This window comes from Monopterus albus, unplaced genomic scaffold (assembly GCF_001952655.1).
Source record: "Monopterus albus unplaced genomic scaffold, M_albus_1.0 scaffold30.1, whole genome shotgun sequence".
Lineage (NCBI taxonomy): Eukaryota > Metazoa > Chordata > Actinopteri > Synbranchiformes > Synbranchidae > Monopterus > Monopterus albus.
Window position 1 is genome coordinate 1,544,253 of NW_018127910.1, and position 18,502 is coordinate 1,562,754.

The 18,502-nt window shown below is 39.2% G+C and overlaps 4 protein-coding genes across 6 annotated transcripts in view; all 4 read right to left on the reverse strand.

Moving 5' to 3' along the window:
- The window catches only part of dnajc3a (DnaJ (Hsp40) homolog, subfamily C, member 3a), a 13,371-nt gene extending 4,545 nt beyond the window's left edge, over window positions 1-8,826 (reverse strand). Inside the window, exons 1-9 of one of the 2 annotated variants that reach the window (XM_020596430.1) lie at window positions 8,706-8,826; window positions 7,959-8,069; window positions 7,752-7,876; window positions 6,184-6,258; window positions 4,650-4,802; window positions 4,336-4,517; window positions 3,485-3,604; window positions 3,067-3,172; window positions 2,848-2,968 (exon numbers count right to left, since the gene is read on the reverse strand). In XM_020596430.1, the coding sequence (XP_020452086.1) occupies window positions 2,848-2,968; window positions 3,067-3,172; window positions 3,485-3,604; window positions 4,336-4,517; window positions 4,650-4,802; window positions 6,184-6,258; window positions 7,752-7,876; window positions 7,959-8,069; window positions 8,706-8,709 (997 nt within the window). In that variant the 5' untranslated portion in view covers window positions 8,710-8,826. Of the gene's footprint in view, window positions 1-2,847; window positions 2,969-3,066; window positions 3,173-3,484; window positions 3,605-4,335; window positions 4,518-4,649; window positions 4,803-6,183; window positions 6,259-7,751; window positions 7,877-7,958; window positions 8,070-8,576 lie in introns of both variants that reach the window. The other variant, XM_020596429.1, reaches the window with a different exon arrangement.
- A 1,240-nt stretch (window positions 8,827-10,066) lies between these two features.
- On the reverse strand, window positions 10,067-11,307 carry LOC109958134 (claudin-10-like). The gene is made up of 5 exons (XM_020596534.1): window positions 11,028-11,307; window positions 10,748-10,909; window positions 10,581-10,662; window positions 10,365-10,472; window positions 10,067-10,259 (listed from the first exon to the last, which is right to left on the reverse strand). Exons 1-5 carry the CDS (start codon window positions 11,257-11,259, stop codon window positions 10,067-10,069), a joined length of 777 nt encoding a protein of 258 aa, XP_020452190.1. The 5' UTR covers window positions 11,260-11,307.
- A 1,997-nt stretch (window positions 11,308-13,304) lies between these two features.
- On the reverse strand, window positions 13,305-15,181 carry LOC109958076 (claudin-10-like). Its single transcript, XM_020596418.1, has 4 exons — window positions 14,950-15,181; window positions 13,922-14,083; window positions 13,754-13,841; window positions 13,305-13,374 (listed from the first exon to the last, which is right to left on the reverse strand). The coding sequence occupies exons 1-4, from the start codon at window positions 15,179-15,181 to the stop codon at window positions 13,305-13,307; spliced, it is 552 nt and encodes a 183-aa protein (XP_020452074.1).
- Window positions 15,182-16,647: 1,466 nt separating this feature from the next.
- Window positions 16,648-18,340, reverse strand: cldn10b (claudin 10b). Of its 2 annotated transcripts, none has more exons than XM_020596531.1 (5): window positions 18,121-18,340; window positions 17,308-17,469; window positions 17,142-17,223; window positions 16,948-17,052; window positions 16,648-16,798 (listed from the first exon to the last, which is right to left on the reverse strand). In XM_020596531.1, the coding sequence occupies exons 1-5, from the start codon at window positions 18,338-18,340 to the stop codon at window positions 16,648-16,650; spliced, it is 720 nt and encodes a 239-aa protein (XP_020452187.1). The 2 variants fall into 2 exon arrangements, with proteins under 2 accessions (XP_020452187.1, XP_020452186.1); XM_020596530.1 differs by having other exon boundaries at window positions 16,648-16,804.
- Between the last annotated feature and the right edge of the window lie 162 nt (window positions 18,341-18,502).

An 18,502-nucleotide genomic window follows, 5' to 3' on the forward strand; every position in this document is an offset into this window, starting at 1 on the left:
GACAGTTGTTTGCCGTTTTGGAGGGCCCCCCCCCCCCCATCTACAGCAGCTCGCCTGTACTGACAGCCCTTCCTTTTAGCTCATTATCTGCCTGTGCAGCCAACTGAAAGTGTCAGGTATGAGGTAGATTTTCAATCTGAGCTCTTGGATTTGAATGAGGCGTACTGTCAAACTGTGGTCGCACACACAACAGATCCACTGTAGTTACCTCGATCAAGCTTCAACCAGCAGCACGCTGTTGAAAAATAACCACAGAAAATCTCTACTCGAGTGTGACTCACTGGCTGGTGATGAGTCACAACAGCGTTTGAGTTTATGCTGTGCAAATAAGTAAGAGTGTTGGAGCCTGATGCATCGGAAACAATTTAAAGTTTCATGAAAGTTGTGAGAATAGTTGGCACGTTATAGATCACCACTGAGTATCAGCCAGTATCACTACCAGTCCTATTTTTCTCTCTACCACTGTTTAGGGATTGTACTTCAAGTATTCTATAAATTTGTGGTACTAAGGAGTAATTCAGTGTTCGAGAGACCCCATCCCCTGGAACCTGTACTGTATACTGCACATTTTGCATCTTGTCCTTTTGCTTTTTGTGCAGTAAGAAGTTCCTCTAGTCATCTGCTACACTGCTGTTACTGTAAATTGTTATGGAGGAGATCAGAGTTCAGGACGAACTGCTTTCAATTTGATTTCATTCTTAGTAACTCATTTTGATTTGATTCTATTTTTGTTGATGCAGCTAAAATCTGATCTTCACTTCTAATTTCAACGAATGAGGAACACCGTGTAAAATTTCACAAAGTGCACATTACAGGTTAAATTGTAAAAGCGTTTCCTGATTAGAAAACTGTGGAACAAGGATTTATTTTCCTTGGCAACACAAAACATAATAATAAGCCTACATGTGCAAAACAAAAAAAAAAACCACATCAACAATCAACACCGAGTTGACAGGGCATCATGTGATATGTGCGAGCTATGGAATAGGTCTGCACATACCAATTATTCACATCACAATTTATGGGACAGTCATAACTCAAGGCAGCCAATGACACCAGCTCTCCTCTGTTACAGTTTAACTTCAAATACTATTTTTTTTATTTATGCAATAATAAGTAATTGTAAAAACTCTTTTTACAAGACACTTCTGACATGATGCAGCCCTGATTGAACCACTACATGAGCATAATGTTTAGTACAGATGTGCATGTCAGTGTTTGGATTTTATCAAATGGTAATTAAATCATTCAAATAAAAGTAATGATTAATCATAATAACCCTTTTTTAAAGTCCAGGCCCTATTGGCAGTCTATATATTACTGGGGTGGGGTGGATGGTTTACATTATATTTGAAATGTAAATGGGGATTCTGACCAACATAATACACTGGTTGCAGCGGAGCATCAGGTAAAATGAAGGCTGGGAGACGGACTATTGCTGCTGATTTCACCATCTGCCATCAGTGGACTTTCTGTGATTTGACAACAGACCGTTGTTTCAGCTTAATCCCCCCCTCTGCCTGCACAGGCTTTACAGAGATAGTGAGTGCTGTGTGTGTGTGTGTGTGTGTGTGTGCATGAAAGAGAGAGAGAGAGAGAGAGAGAGAGAGACAGAACACACTGGCTAGTGCTCCCTTTCTGACACAACTTCAAAGGGCTGTTTAAGGGTTACGACCAAGTTTTAGGGTTATTGTTAGAACCATGTTTAGGTTAGGCTTGGACTGCTCAGGCATTCAGATGTGATGGTTAGGGTAAGAGGCTGGGGAATGCATTATGCCAGTTGTACAAATGTATGTGTGTGCCTGAGTTTTGGCACCGCTACTGAAGAATGGGTTTAGGCTTGATAACAAATTCGGCACATTTTCAGCCAACAGTGCAGGGCAGCTCTACATCTAGCCTCTAACGCTCTCCACCTAACTCTAATTATACTGTATGAGATAAGTGCTCCAACAGCTGACGTTTGTGGTCAGGCTTCAGATGTACTAGTTATGTGCTTTAACCGGGTCTTGCTGTATTTATCTGCATTTCATCTTTACTGTGCTAGTAAAAATTCTAAGTTAAAATGGATTCACCAATGAACTGAGTGATTGTGTTAAATGAGACAGAATTTAACTGGATGTGACTGTATGCTTGATGACAGCATTTTCTTTGGATATTTACATTAAAATCATATTACTTCTGCACGGTATACCAGTAGACATAAACAAGTCTAACCAATAAAATTATCAAATGATCAGATGCTTACATGATGTAACATTGAGATTTTCACTTTGTCCTGTGTAGCATTACAAGGACCTCTTGTGCTAGACTCCTGCCATAACATCAATTATAATGGCAGTCGAGTTAGGGATATTACTATATAAACTCCATGGCCACTTTATTAGGTACACCTGTAAGATCTAATGCAATCCAATAAAACAACTCAGGCATAAATTCCACATTTACAAAGATGATAATGTTCAGTCAGACCAGTACACTAACTGTGGCTTCACATAGTTGCCTTAAAGCACATTGAGAGCCTCTGTACCTCTGCACAGTTCCTTGTGTGTTTAAACATACGTGGCCAATTAAAATGATTGACATAGTATAATATAGTCATATAGTATACCAAAGTATGTAGTTACAGTACAAAAACTTCTATTATAAGCTTTGAAAGTCAGAATATGTATCGGAGCTGTTATAGTGGATTGCATTAGATTATACAGGTAGACTTCATAAAGTGGCACAGCAGGGTAGATTGCACCAACTTCACCTAATCACAGGTGTTCTTATCACAAAAAAGTGGAAACTTAACAGACTGTCTCCACTAAACTGTAAAATAAATCCAGCTCCAGCTGACAGGTTTACCTTCCTCATACTGTTCCTCTTGGATGTAGGCCTCAGCTCTGTCCTTGAGCACATTAACATTCTCCGGGTTCGACTGGAGGACCTCGCTACACACTGAGATAGCTCTGCTAGCCTGCTGACCCTGGTCACAACACAGCAAAAACACAGTGGTCAGATATATTGTTTAATAAAAGCACAGAGTGAGTTAATACATCCTGTCACAGCAGTTTGGGGTCTTACCTGTGCCAGTGCATGGCAGATGCGCTCCTTGGCAAGGAGAGAGAAGTGGTGTACGTTGGGTTCAGTTTTCATCACTGCCTCGTATTTACTCACTGCGTCTTCATACCTAAAAGTGCAAGAGGTAGGTTCAGCGACACTGTGACACCAGCAGAACAGAAGGACGCAGTATGGTTCATTCCACCTGCCAACATCATGCAACTCTTTTATGACCTTAGTCTTATACACTGTAGGATATCCAAGCATCAGACATGGACATTCACATTAATATAGGATTTGCATTCCTGTTTGGAAGACCAGAAAGCTCGAACATATGGAAGCAATCGTTGTACAGCTGATGCAATCCCTGGTACAGTATTCAGAGGGCATTATTTTATATATACAAAGACTGACACTTGCTTAAAAACACACACAAACACACTTCTGCTCTTGGATGAGTTCTTCTGCAGACTTGATCTGTTTGTTGAGCTTCTTGACCTGCTTGTAATGGCTGTAACACTGCTTGTGATCAGGATCCAGCTTCAGGCACTCACGTACTTCACTGAAGGAGAGAGAAGATAAGAGTGGTTACAACAGGCACATTTTCCATGTTACCTGAGGCACTGAATATGCTATTTTTCCCAACCTACAGGCGGGTGGACGAATATAACAAGAACACCTTAAAACAACACACAACACTGCAGCATTAAAGACACTTTAGTGAAGCTCAAGCTCTTCACATTTCAAATATGTGGTCATTTCATTATAGTTGTGTAGTTTGCACTGTTAAATATTCCATTATGTGTTATGTAAGCAAGAACTGCTAAAGGTCATGATATTTAGAGGTGTCTATTATTTTTGTCCGCACCAGCTACATACATAAGAGGGTCAGAATATTAGGAACACCTCTGAATATAATGTAGTCCAGTACAACTCCACCTTTAACTATAGCCATAATAATAAACATATAATTTAATTGATACATTTATGACAATTTCACCAAAAAACAAACATTTTGAGCATCATAAACTCAGATGTTAAGGCAAAAGTGTTGCACTGACTTGCATACAATTGTACAGGTGTACCTAATAAATTGGCCATTGAGTGTACAGTATGCACTTGAATCACTTTGTTAAGAGCAACCCATAGTACTACACTCACAGAAATCTGATGTAAAGTGGATATATAGTGTAACTTAACAAATATACAACTTGATACATGTAATTCTGCTGTTTTGATTCTGAGAGAACCAGCTAAGTAACAATAAGAAGGTTCTTTCACAGTGACACTTACTTGAGGGACATTTCATGGTCTCCAAGGTTATAGTAGATGGTGCTGAGTTTGTAGAAAGCCTGGGTATTGTCACTCTTTAACTTGGATGCAACTTTGAGGTCACTGATGGCCTTCCCCATCTCTCCCATTTGAATGAAACACTCAGCTCGCATCTCACGAGAAGTCGCGTCCCAAACACAAGTCTGTAACAGGTGAGCAGTAACTCTTAAAATGTACAGCTGCTATAAAACTTCTCTGAACACTGCTGTGATGATGACAAACATAATATCAGGCTTGAGGAAAATGAGGCAATGCTGACAAGGCAGGTATCTGACCTCAATGACTGTGTCAAGCTGAGCGGCAGCGGTCAAATAGTCCCGGCTGCTGAAGCTGCTGCGTGCCTGAGCCACCAGTCGCTGAATTTCATCCGACTTTGTCAGCTGACTCTGGGCTTCCCTCTCTTCTTTGTCGCTGGGGTTGGACCTCAGCTAAAGATTGCAAGGCAAGATATTATAATCATGTATTTTTAGTCACAATTAAAAGACGTCTACCGGGAGAAAAGCTAGCATGACAAACGAAAACTGAAGCCAGGTTAGAGTGAGGAATATGAGGTGTGGCAGAACAAACTCAGTGTGCATAAGACGTTTTTCATTTTATCTGCCTATGTATTCCGAGTGCTCATATTCTATTGCCAACTTTGCTTCTTGATAGCACTGCCTATCACAGCAGTACTTACGTTCCCTAAGCCCATTACATTATAATCATTGTCTTAGAATTCATCATATTCACAAGAGCTATGTCAGCTAATGACACATCCTTTAAAAACAGGTTAGACCAGACCAGGTTACCCTTTAAGTGTTTCAAGCTGCTAGTTCAGCTTAGGGAGGAGCATAATGCATAAATATGATGCATTACACTAGGCCAATGTTGTAGACTGCTGAAGCAGCAAGACAGCATGCACTTTCTGGCCAGATCCCTTGACATTATACCAGCAAAATGGTGTCCATGTAAAACTGTTGAAGTCCAGATGCCTATGCTGGGCCTCTGCTGGGTGCTGGGGTTCCATTTTAAGAAGGGGGTATACTTTGGATAGTGACTCTTTAACTTGTATTTAAAGCACACAGACTTGAGCTATCGGTACGACATTACACTTATATTAGCCAACCAAGGTTTCACATAACAGTCTGTACAACAGTAATACAGGACGAACCACTGAACTTTAATCTATCTATAAGATCAATTTAATCACTGGTTTTATGCTTATTTAATAAAGAGGAGCTAATGTTAAAAACAAGCCTGTGGGGCTGCAGGTGGAATCTAAGAATAAATAGCAGCTATAACAAGGGCATTTATGTCTGCTGGGGGTGTTCTGAAACTTCAATGTAAAACGGTACTTCTAATGGAAAATGCATTAGCAAGTTCCAGTCTTAATCCTTAACGAGCACCTATAAATGATCCCCGAAGGCCCAAATGAGAGTTCACTGCCAATTATTATCTACATCTTGTAAGGTGGCTTATGGATGCAGGGTTTCCCTGCTTATACGTGTACAATGTGCATCATGTTTAACTTGTTACTTGGTTTCAAAGAGTTTCAAGTCAGTTTGATTCATCAATAACAAAACCTCTAATGTTGACAACTTTCAAGTATAACTGTGCAGTGCAATGAAAAAACAAGTTTCCACAATGCATAGAAAACATGCTTCACAATAATAAGGTAATTGTCTTTATTTTAAAACATAATGAAAACTCATTAAGCCTATAGTTCTCGTTCTTAACCAGGGTACAGACCAACACTGACACCTCCTGGTGAACTCTGCTTATTTGACAAAACGACAACCTCTCAGTCTTACTGCTGTAGACTACACTTACCACATTCTTGAAGTCACTCTCTGCTTCATCGAGTTTCCCCTGCTTCAGAAGGAGATTTCCTCTCTGAAGCCGTGCCTGTTGAGAGAAGGAAAGAGGGCTTGTTTTGCATACGTCTGCAAATACTGACTTGTCAATGCAGCTGGCATAGCTGACCTGTTCCCCAGCTATAAGATATAACCTATAAACCATATACATATACTATACACAGATATAGCTAGCCTAATTCTTATTATATGTGTAGATGTGTTTCTCACACTACTCTGTAAGACCTACAATGTACAGACGGGCGACAAATTAAAGGAAAAAAAAAACAACATAAAAGGGGATATTCACTAAACATGTCACAAATTACTGTCAGGTGCGTAAAATATTCTGTAACTGCAACATTTGCCAACACAAATGATGTAAAGCAGCAGCAGTGTTCATTTAAATAAATTCATCTAATGGTGCCTGTATTGCACACATGTGGAGATAAGATGCAGCATAGAAGAAAGCTTACTGCTACTTGAGCTCTGTTGGTTGAGGAGAGCAACAAATATATTTCTGAGATGAACTGCAATAACCTAGTCTTCTGCCAGCCAAATATTCTTTCATTTCATTCAGCAGTTGATGAACGGTATGACCTGAAAGCCTGTTCCAAGTCCCTCACATCCTCCCCTGGCATCTCAAAAAGAGATGTGATTTAGAAAACACCCTCTCCTTACTCAAATATGTTCTTAATGCTGATGAATAGCAGCTGCCATGCTGAAAGCTGTTCCGCAAATTTTAAACCTGCTTTTTCCTGAAATATCAGCTGCAGTTCTACTGGCCACAGCGGCCCGTCTGCAGTGCTAAATCAGGTACTGGGGCTATTTGTATAAATTTTCATTCTCGCTTCCCTTATTTTACATCCCTGAACGCCTTAAAATGCATATTGCATGAGACCAAGCAGGTTCCTATGGTGCTGCTGTTTTTTTATCTGTTGCAAAACCTTTGTAAGGTATCAGGCCACCATGTGCCGCCAGAACGGTTTCAGTGCACCTTGGCATTGCTTCTACAAAAGTCTTCAAACTCTACTGAAGGGATGGACATCATTCTTCATTTGGTGTTTTGATGATGGTAGTGGAAATTCTGTCTGACATACTGGTCCAAAATCCCCCATTAGGTGTTTAAATGGGTTGAGATCTGGTGACTGTGAAGGCCTTAATTTAATATATGATTCACACCATTTTCATGCTCATAAAAGCATTAAGTGACACCTCGTGTTCTGTGGATGGGGACTCTTGTCATCCTGGGAGAGACCACTCTCCATGTTTCATCACAGGAACAACTTTGTGCTAATTTGCAGTAACCTTTCCTCTAAGGGGATAAGTGGACCCAAACTGTGCAATGCAAATATTTTCCCCTGCATAACAGACCCACCAGATATCCTCACTGCTGGGGCCAATCGTTCAGGTTTTTCCCTTTAATTTGTCACCCATCTGTATATTTCTGGTACAACTGCAGTGTAACAAAACTGTATGTATCAATGTTAAAAAAAACACCAAATAAATAAACTCAGACCAACTGATACAAAAACATAAACTTACAAATGTGAAGTCTGGTTTGAGTTCAATGACTCTGCTCAAATCAGGCAGTGCAGACTTTGACTTCCCCATTGCTAAAAACACTGTAGCTCTCCTGTAGTAGGCCATGTAATTCTTGGGATCTCCGTCTGTTAACACAACATGAAGATATAACTGTGCACGTTTATACACATTCCTGTAAAACCAGAGTCAACATTAAAAGTCACTTACCCACAGCAGCATGGAAATGAGAGAGGGCATCGGCTAGCTGGCCAGCAGCGAGCAGTTTCTTCCCCATCTCCATGTGATTGTCTACGCTCCCATCCCTTCCACAGTTCACTCCTGAAAAACATATACAACAGAGAACATTTTATCACAGACAACTACAGTACTGTCTTTGTAACGTATTTACGCAAACACTGTCAGGCGACAGTGTGCAAGTTAGGCTAAAGTAAACACATTAAGTCAAGAGAGCTGACTTAAATTAAGTTTGCTAGCTAGCTAAAAGATGTACGGTAGCTTAGGTTAACCTACACAAAAACACCAGTGTTAACAAACATTACCAGAGAAGCGGATAAGCTAGTTTTTAATCAGCGGCAGGCTAAAAGAAACTGGTCACTACCCAGTTAGCAAATAATGGTTTTCCTCGATGACTGGTTAGCTAGCTTAAGGTTAGCCAATGGCTGCTTTAGATTTCGTTAACTACCCTTACTTTTGACTCTAAACGCAGGCTGTATGGACCACAACGTTAGTCAAAGTCCTTGCAAAAGTAAGTATGTTTACGAGTTAGTGGCTATCGTTAGTTAGCTTGTCTAGTAAAGTAAAGTTATAAGTTAGTCAGCTGCTTACCTTCATATCTCAAGTCCATCAAAACAAAAACATATGGGATGTAAGTCAGTATTTTATGTGCTGCATGTTCAATGGAAACCATGGTTTAATTTGAGTCCAACAAATCCTGTGTCGTTAAATGCCACAAACCCATGTTACGCTGTCACCAACAGTTCCATGTGCCCTGTCCCAGTTACAGCACAGCAGCAGACATACGCCAACCACCGGTCGTGGGTGGCTGTGATTGGCTGGACTACTTCAAAGCGCCCGCCCACCTCTGTTAGCTCAACAGAAAGCAGCCACGGCAGCATAAAGTGAGTGTGCGTGTTATGTGTGAGAGTACAAATTATAACTCGACTAGGATGTTTCTACATTTTTACTGCTTGCAAACCAATGATGGTAAGATGATGTCATAGGGTAGGACTGGATAAGTCTGACTTCTTCCTACTCCATTCAAGCATGTACTAGGTATAAGCAAATTGATACTGGATTATGTGTAAAATTATGTGTGTTGTCATATTAACTGTTTTTACATGCTTGAAAGAATAAATAAAAAATAAAACAATTTCTACATATATTTTGGGCGATCTGCACAAGGGCCGATTGAAGATTTATAGCTCTTGATTAGGCCTATATGTAGAGTACTTAAGTCCACCACAGTCATTTTAATGATGTTGTAGGTGCACCACATTTTGAGGGTTTATGAGCTGAAGATGAGGTCATACATGCACTGTAATTGTAAATTAAGCCATAATATTGAGGTTATGAACTATATAAAATATGCCTATTATATTTCCACTTGAAATGCAAATTAGATAACCCACAAAGTCCATGTTATGACAGTAACACCTCTTTCAGGAGGCCACTTTTTGATGCTTGAAGGTTTCCTCTGGACAAATGAAGCCCTGTAGTCTAATGTGAATCTATCTTATTGGAAAATATGGAAACCAGTTCATCAGATTCTCTATAAGATTTAGCCACATGAATGTTTGCTATAGAACACTGTTCTTAGAACATTACACTTAAGATGAACATATATGAACATCCTCATTTTTTTCTTCTCTTTGTCATGAGTTAAATTTCAAAACGTTTTATTGCAAATTTCAAAAACCTCTTACAATATGTAACAGTGGTTGATCAAAGCATGCAACTGTCAGTCAACATTTTAGTAGTATATTACTGAAAGACAGAGTGTAAATTATGCATCATGTTGAACATCGAGCCTACTTGCACACAGAAAACAGATCTTTTCGCGGCAGACATTTTACAGTTGGAAATTACAGGTGTGAATGATAAAATTGACCAAGGTGTATCTGGCTGTTTTGGTTCAGGGTCTGTTAATGTATTGCCACTAACACCTGTGCTTTTCCTGCTGTGAGAAATGCCCTTTTTATAAAGGATATTATTAAAGCTCACTGACTAAAATATGAAATTACTCTAAGAATAAAGACACCCAATTTTGTGAAGAACAAAAACACAGCAGATAATTCTTTTCCACCACTGAAGATAAGTCACACATATGCACTGGTAGCTATCCCCTTGGTGGTACTGGTGACCCTAGAGATGCTGCTAGCTCTGCTGTCACTGAAGGTCCGGGATTTTCTGCTCCCACTAATCTCAGTGTGAGCTGAAGACTCAAGGCTCTTTTGCCTTGAGACAACTGTGTAGACATCAGAGTACTCGTAGGCAGGATAGAGTTCTGGCCTGTGTAGTTGAAATTCAAGAAATGCATGGTTATTTTTTCCCTGTAGCTGGCGGGTGGAATTGATAGAGATGCAGGAAAACAATGATACAGTGGCAACATTTTACCCTGAATGGCAGCCTTCCCTCCCTGCAAAAATACTGTAAACAAGGCCTCCAGAAACCAGTAAGGAGGAGCCTCCCCAGCCGATAAAGACACCAACACCTATGTCAAACCTGGCAATTAATACAGAAATATTTCATCATGGTACAGTTCTTCCTTCTTCCCAGAATAATGTTGATAAATTGATAAACCTAGTTTGTTGTATTCTTCATCGATTGTACCTCTTATTTCTGAAGGTAGGGTCTCTAAAGCCTTCTGTAAGTGTGTTAGCAAAGTAGGAAAAAGCAACCATAGAACACATGCCTGAAACAATAAACACATATTTTTCAAATTATTAATCATATATTAAAATGTAACTTGTTTCAAATGTCTCTGTGTAACATCTTACCTCCAATAAGGAAGTTCATTCCCCCGGCAAATGTTACTCTTGCGTTAGCAATATCTGATCCCCCAATTTTAGTGCATTTCATTCCCACTAAGACCAGAACTGTTCCAAAGAAGGACAGGACAATGCAGGTGATGATGAGGGCACGGCACATGTGAATATCCCCTGTCCAAGAGTAGCAAAATCAATGTCCGTCACACACTATACACTGTGCAGATAAAAGTTTTTATACTCACTTGTTTTAATGATAGTCATGTCTCGTGCTGAAATTCATTTCACTTACAATTTAATGCGAGCAAAGATGGAATCTCCTTGCAGTCAGATACTCCAGTTGAATCGCTTACACAATCCTTCCACAAGTTGGAGAAGAAGCGTGGTGAGGTCAGGACTATTTTGCTAGCTTCAGACCAAGTCCAGCTCTCTATAGGCAATGTGGAACAGACCAGGACCCATCCAGACAAACAGACTACAAAGCAACCAATCTCAATGTACATTACCACATTCCTGTAAGCCATGCTTGCCTTGAAGTTGAATCACTAGTGAGAGAAAAGGCAAATCTAAGCAACAAGACAATCCCTTGAACACAAACTGTGGGACGCCTGTGTGGCCTGTACCATCTTTCCTCATCAAGTCCCTCCTCAGCAGCTGCATGCATGCAAATGGAAAAAAGGCTTACACACACACACACACACCAGAGGACAAATGTGGCTTGTGTACATCATCACATGTTTTGCCTTTGACCGTTTTTTCTGTGTTTTTCAAGGTCACTAAAGGTGTTTGTTGTTGGTACGCAGGAGCCTGCCAACATGGGCTCAGTTCTCTGTACCATCCAGCTCAAACATCTGATGGTATGTTAAAGGATAAAAACATGAACAAGGCAATGGCACATGGATGAAACTAGGCACATGATGTTCCTGGAGTGTAAAAGATTTTAAAATGGTAACACTATTTTATTACACACTGATGACGGTGACAGAAGAATAATACACTTGGAATTTTGCAAAAGGTTTAACCTAAAGATATACTGATACAAAATGATAAGGATTGTCATGAGTGATATCATTAAGTAATATACAGTATTCATCAAAGGGAATAACTGGAAATGCACAATGACCATTACAGGTACAATTTTTAAAAATTATATAACAGTCCAGTAACATTCTCAGTTGGAATATGTGCTTTAGTTATATCACAAATAAACAGTAAATATAAACATTATATTTCATACAGAGTAGCATTTGTTGTACAAAACCAAAACATGGTGAGGGGATGCGAATAACAACAAGAAAAAACTAAACAAACAAAAAATACAATAGGACATGGTGCTTAAGAAAAAGCTTAAGGTGTGAGCTGTGATGACTCTCAGTCAAAATTGGAGCTCCTAGGTCTTGTTGTGTTTGTCTTTTGGTGTTAAAATAAATGAATATTACACAAATGCATCTCTTTCTGAAAACTTAATTGGTGTTGTCAGGGATAAGTTAGATATCTGGGAGCTGCTGGATTGTTTTGGGCCTGTAGAGGATCTGTACTGCCTGGAGGGTTTGCTGTATGCAGTGTACAGGGTTCTTCCTCTGGAACGAGCGTTAATGTATATGCCTCTTTGAGAGGCATATATCACTTTACTGTAAGATCAGAACATTGACAATGTTAGTAAAGCAGTGTAACATTGGTAGCCAGATAAAAAGGATGATAGATGATTTAGATACCTTTCAGGGCAGATTACTTGGAAGACTGTCACGGCATAAAGCAAAGCCCCCACAAAGATGAATATACATGCCGCAAAACCTACAAATATGGGAGGTCCTACGTTATACCTAGAATTAAATGGAAGAAAAATGTCAAATAGGTAAACTCATCGCATTTTGTGTCAAATAAACGGTATACTGTACATTTCTACAATGTAAAGGATTAGTGTAATGGTATACATTTCTACAATGTAAAGGATTAGTGTGCTTTGATTACTGTCAAAAAAGCCCATAAAAAGACCAAAATAACTATAGAGTGCCGTATTAGTGAGTTCTAAAACTCAGAACAGAGCATTCTGCACTTCCAGCTCAGCCAGGGTTGAGGTTGCCTCGGTTCTGTACTGGAAACAAATTCCTTGTATGTGTAACATGCCTGGCAAAATAAAAGTGATTATCCTGATAATCCACATAAATTAAAAAAAAAAAAATTTAATGCTGAAGTTGTGGGACCGTGGTGTAGTTTAAACAAACTTTTTACTTCTGGTGATTACATTTGGGCTTCAAACATCATAAAAGTGGTGTTAAGTTGTTAAGATTGTCTTGCTGAACAAAACGGCTAAGTGTCATAAACTGTCGCTTATGACACTTATAACCTATCTTATTTTCCACAATAAAATAGCCTGTAGAGAAATCCCATTAGTTTTTCGTCGAGGGAATCAGGGTGATGCTAACTTCCGGTTTGGCCTACAAACATGCATCATAATTACGGCACTCTATAACAAGGTTTATCTGTGTATCCTCAGCATGATTTAACGCTGCCCAAAACAATTAAATAGTTATTTTGTCCACCCTCAAGAAACGTATCACTCAGGGCCTCAGGTGTGCTGAGAAGTTGAGGTGCTGTTAAACAAGAAGTTCATCTTGGTCTCGTCCATCTTGTAGTTCCTGCAGTATAATATACTCCAGATTGTCCCATTCATTGCAGCACATACACTTGACCTCGGCTGACATTACTAGGCACCACGGGTCTTCTGTAGCTTTAGCCTTGCTATCAGTTGATGGGGTGATGTTGGTTTCTGCTGGTGCACTCAGGTTCTCCCTCACTGCACAGCTCTCTTGTATTTACTGATAAATCTTTCATAGGTTTTGGACAACAATGGAGCTGTATAGCACAGACAAATAAGCTAAATCAAGTTCTGGGTACACAGACAACACTTGTGGTCTTTTCATGGGATTTGTTGATGATAACAAAAATATAGAAAATGCTTGTCTTATTTTACCTTTAAACTAAATAGTAATGTATAATATTATACTGTAACTGTACCGTAAGACTCCTGGACCTGCACTGAGAGCAAAGACTGTTCCATTGACCCTGCTGATGTATAAGGCGTACGCAGATATATCTGCCACACCTGGGTGCAGAGGTTTCATTGATACCAAGTAGTAATGGGGGCAAAACATTTCTGAGGAACTTTGTATGTTCTGTACTCACCACCAACAAAATGAAACACTGCTCCAGCAAGAAGCAGTTTGTTCTTGGCTTTATCAGTTCCACCAATATAAGTGCACTCCATCCCAACAAGGCAGAGAATTGCACCAAGTAATCCAAGCGTTAACCCAGTTAATAGCAATCCTCGCACACCATTGATGATATCTGAGAGAAATAAAAATAATTCAGGTATGATGAAGTTAGAAAGGATTCAACAGAAAAAGCTCAGTTTCCAGGACAGACTGATAGGAGGCTGATGTGAGAATGAAATCAAATCATATGGTCTTTAAAGGATGCCCAAAGGTAGGTTTGGGGAGTGGATATAGTAATATGCACAACTGTACAGTAAATACTGTCCTTTTAAACAGCCCCGCAACAATTAGCAACTTTGAAAAGCTTATAATAGTTCTCTCAGACTTTGTAAGAACTATTGCTAATAGAGTTTTGATGGGTATAAACTAGATGTTAAGAGTATGCTAAGTAAAACCTTTGCATGGTGTTTTTTGTAAACTGCAAGACAAGTTCTCTTGGGGCAAATTATGGTCAGTTGTCTAACATGAATTTGTTGAAAGCTGATTAAATAAAAGAATTAGAACACATACTTTACAATAATAGGATTTTGTTAAAAGCTGCATCTTCAGAAATGACAATAACACACAGTCTACACATAGTACACAAACCTTTGAATGAGTCTGTGTAAACTTTCTGACCACTATGGCTACAAGTGACAAAGATCAACTACAGTAAGTGAATCAGTAATGTTGTTTATGTAGCCATATCTAACCAAACAATCAAATGCTACTGGTCATAGCAGACCAAGTAAGGCTGTAGTAGTAAAATCCCTGAGTATATTGAAATTAGCAAGGATGCTTGTATAAGATCATTGTCATTGTGAATTCCTGTCCTGCGCTTGTGCCATGCTTTACCTGCTGATCTACTGCAAACCTTTAAAATCATTCAGTGTGGCAGACTAACAGAGAAAGTATTATAACCACTACTGCTGAAGTATGCTGTAAATTCGGTGCACCTACAGGTGACATTCCAAAGCGCTGGGAAATCTATACAGTTGGAGACAGATGTGGCGTCAGTCACACAGTCCTTCCACAGGTTGGACCAATACCACAACACCGTCATCATGGCGGAGCCTCCTTGGTTTCCAATCCGGGTCGTCTTCCAGCTGTCCATGGCTACGGTGCACAACACTAATACCCATCCCAGTGTTGAAGAGACAAAGCCAGATATTTGTATCAGACGTCTCCTCATGTCTGCTGTCACTCAGTTGAATTAGATCGTGTCCACTGAGGTGGATAGAAGCGCAAAGCAGACAACTTACACTTAACCTCAGTGATAAACAGCGTGGACATGATAGAATGACGGTGTGCCAGGTGCCATTACTGTTGATGGGGGCTCCGTACCACTGTGTGGTATATTTACTGTAAACTTTCTGGAGTGTGCCTTGCACTTTACACATCTCACATCACTTTTAGAAACCATTTCAGGTTTACATCCCTTTTAATATGTATGTACAGTAACAAATGCCTAAAAATGCGATTTATTTTTGTCCACCTCCCTAACATATTAAAGTCCCAGTAAGCTAACTGTGACTGTCACTAATCTTACCAAAACAAAGTATAAATCTGGCGGCCCTCTCCCGCCACCTCCACCACCCGAGAAACAGACATGAATGACATCATCTAATGACAAAACAAATATGACACAAAATAGAATCTGCTGACACTGTTTTATTTGAATCTTTAATTTTTATTTCTATTCATATTATATGCAAATAAAAACTATTAATCATTCACTACATATTTTGTTACTTACAGAGACAATGTGATGCAGCAAATGAAAGCATAGTTAATCATTATGTCATGCTGAACAAACAGTTTTAAATATTTCTGTTACAGATTAAAACCGCACAGGCACTTAAAGCTACAGCCAACAAAGCAAATGTCTTATAAAATACTTTATTACAATGTACAACTACTAATAATAGAAAATATGGATGAGACAGTATAACTTTTTCTTGATATGATTCTATTCATGATGTGGTGTGTACGATTAGATTCAATCACAATACCATTAAAAATCTTATGGCATCGATGTACTGTATGATTAGCGGCAGAATACTTGTACTTTATTTTGCTTTTTTCCTCTTTTCTAAATCTGATTATGTAAAGAACAGCCAGATATATGGACTTATGTTCTGTTAGGCTAGCTTATTTACAAAAAATATGAAGTCACTGGTGTATGGAGACCACACGATATACAGTATATCGCTAGACAAAACATATTGAGACTTTTTTGTATCGCAATGTATTGAATTTTGATATATTGTCCCGTCCCTAATAGAAAATGTTGCAGATATTAGATTTGAAAGGCCAAATGGACAACATGTTTTGGATTGTGCTGCTTAATTATACCGAACATCTGAACATTCAGTGTACAATGATATGTAGACATGTTACATGCATAAGTTGTCTAGTGGATAGAAAATCTAAAATCCTTAATATCAGAGTAAACTGTATCCTACGCCTTTAAATTCATACCCCTAAAGGAAATGTAAATATTATAAACAATCACTGGTGAGCCACAGATCAATGTCAGCAAATCCTGCTGTTTTTAGACACAAGCCAAGTGTCATACAATGGCCTCGCTTTTACACTTACTCTATATTTTAAGCCTCACCAGTTCCTTTAACTAAAAGTGTTTTATATTCATATCCTTCAAACGTATATGTTCTTATCAAAGTGCTGTGTCCTGGAGGAGTTGCTGCAGTCTGCAGTCGGCCTTGGGTTTACTGATTTTGCGTGCCCTCTTGGGTAAGGGGAGATATGAGAATGTGTGGCAGCACCTTTGTAGATATAGTTTTCCTGACTGTGGCTTTAAAGAGACAGAACAAAAATACATGTTTGTAAATCAAACACTTTCTATATAAGACTCAACAAAACTGATATATATGGCAAGTTTTTTGCAGCATGTATCTTCTGTAAAATATAAACATAGAATCTTTTACTTATACAAACCTTTTGGTAACAGAATCTCCAATGGAGAAGCAGAGCATACTACCTCCCAGAATGCACAGGATAGAACCTGCCCAGCCGATAAAGAGAGCAGCTCCCAGCTCATACCTAGTGACAAAGCGTAATGCTTTATGATAATGTAACTGGTCACATTCAAACATTTTAAGCACTGTGGCGTTCAGTCACATCAGTCTTACTTCTTGTCTATAAAAGTTGGGTCAAAAAACTCTGATGTTATCCGATGTGCATAGATGGAGCACGCTGAGAGTGAACAGAGGCCTCAGAAAAACAAAAAGGCAATAAAATTAGATGAACAGGAAATGCTGTTACACACAAATATTTCTACAGGTCCAGTATGCTTACCACTAAGAATGAAATCTACACCAGCAAAACATGTAATCCTGGCTTTGTTTTTGTCAGTTCCTCCAATTTTGGTGCATTTCAATCCAACAAGGGCAAATATAGAACCAAAAAACCCCAGAAAGACAGCTGTAATCATCAGTCCTCTGCAAGCTTGGATAATACCTGCAAACGTAAAACAGAGGTCAACTTATGTGCAATGAAAAGAGTTTTCTGTGCTATAATTCTATTCTGTGGTTTTGGTTCCCTCTCATATCTATACACCACAAAGTCACAGAGTTATTGACTTTGCATGTAATTTACACATAAAGCAAGAAATACAATTTATTACAAGTAACCATATGTGTTTTTAGCCACTTGTTGGTAGTGTGGTGGTCGCCTTGATATGAAAAGTCCCATTCAGATCTGATTGTGAGACAAATATTACCTTGCAAGTCAACCACTGAAACTAGTCAGCCGTACTGGAAACTGCCCGAGGTTCCAGTAAATCTCTCTGATAGCTTTCAAGCTCTCAGAACTAAGGCTAAACATTAACATATTTGAAGGCAAATTAGTTGTTCTTGGAGATTTGCTTTAGGGTATCTCTTAATCCCCACTCACCGTGAGTTCCAACTCGCATTTTTTTGCTGAATTTCCAGAGAAATTAAGCTTAAATTAGCACTAGTCTAAACATACAAAACTAAGCTAAAAGAAAAATGATATCGGACATCAGTGCACTTAAACTGTTAAAGCCAACAAGCCAACATGATTGAACTATACCATTAAAAAGGTTTAATAAAAGAAATGTGCATCCAACAAGAATGAAAAAGAGCGGACCATTCAGTGCCAGCATTGAGGGAAAATCTTTGCAGCTGGAGACTCCTGTTGAATCAGTGACACAGACTTTCCACAGATTGGCCCAATAGGTAGCTGTAGTAATGACGTCTCCATCATTTGAAGACACTTGCCAGTAGTCCGTTGGCAAGGTTGAGGACACCAGCACCCATCCCGTGGTGCTTATGATGAAGGCTATGATCTCTTGAAACATGTTGCTCATCCTGCAGAGAGGACTCCTCCACACCACCGAGGCTGGTAGTTATGTTGGTGGTACCTAAAATTGATTAATGCTTCTCTGTAGAGCAAAGCTTGTTGAAACTAGCTACACTCCACACTCTGCTCTGTAGGTTTGATGGATAAACTATGGTTGATAGTTAATTGT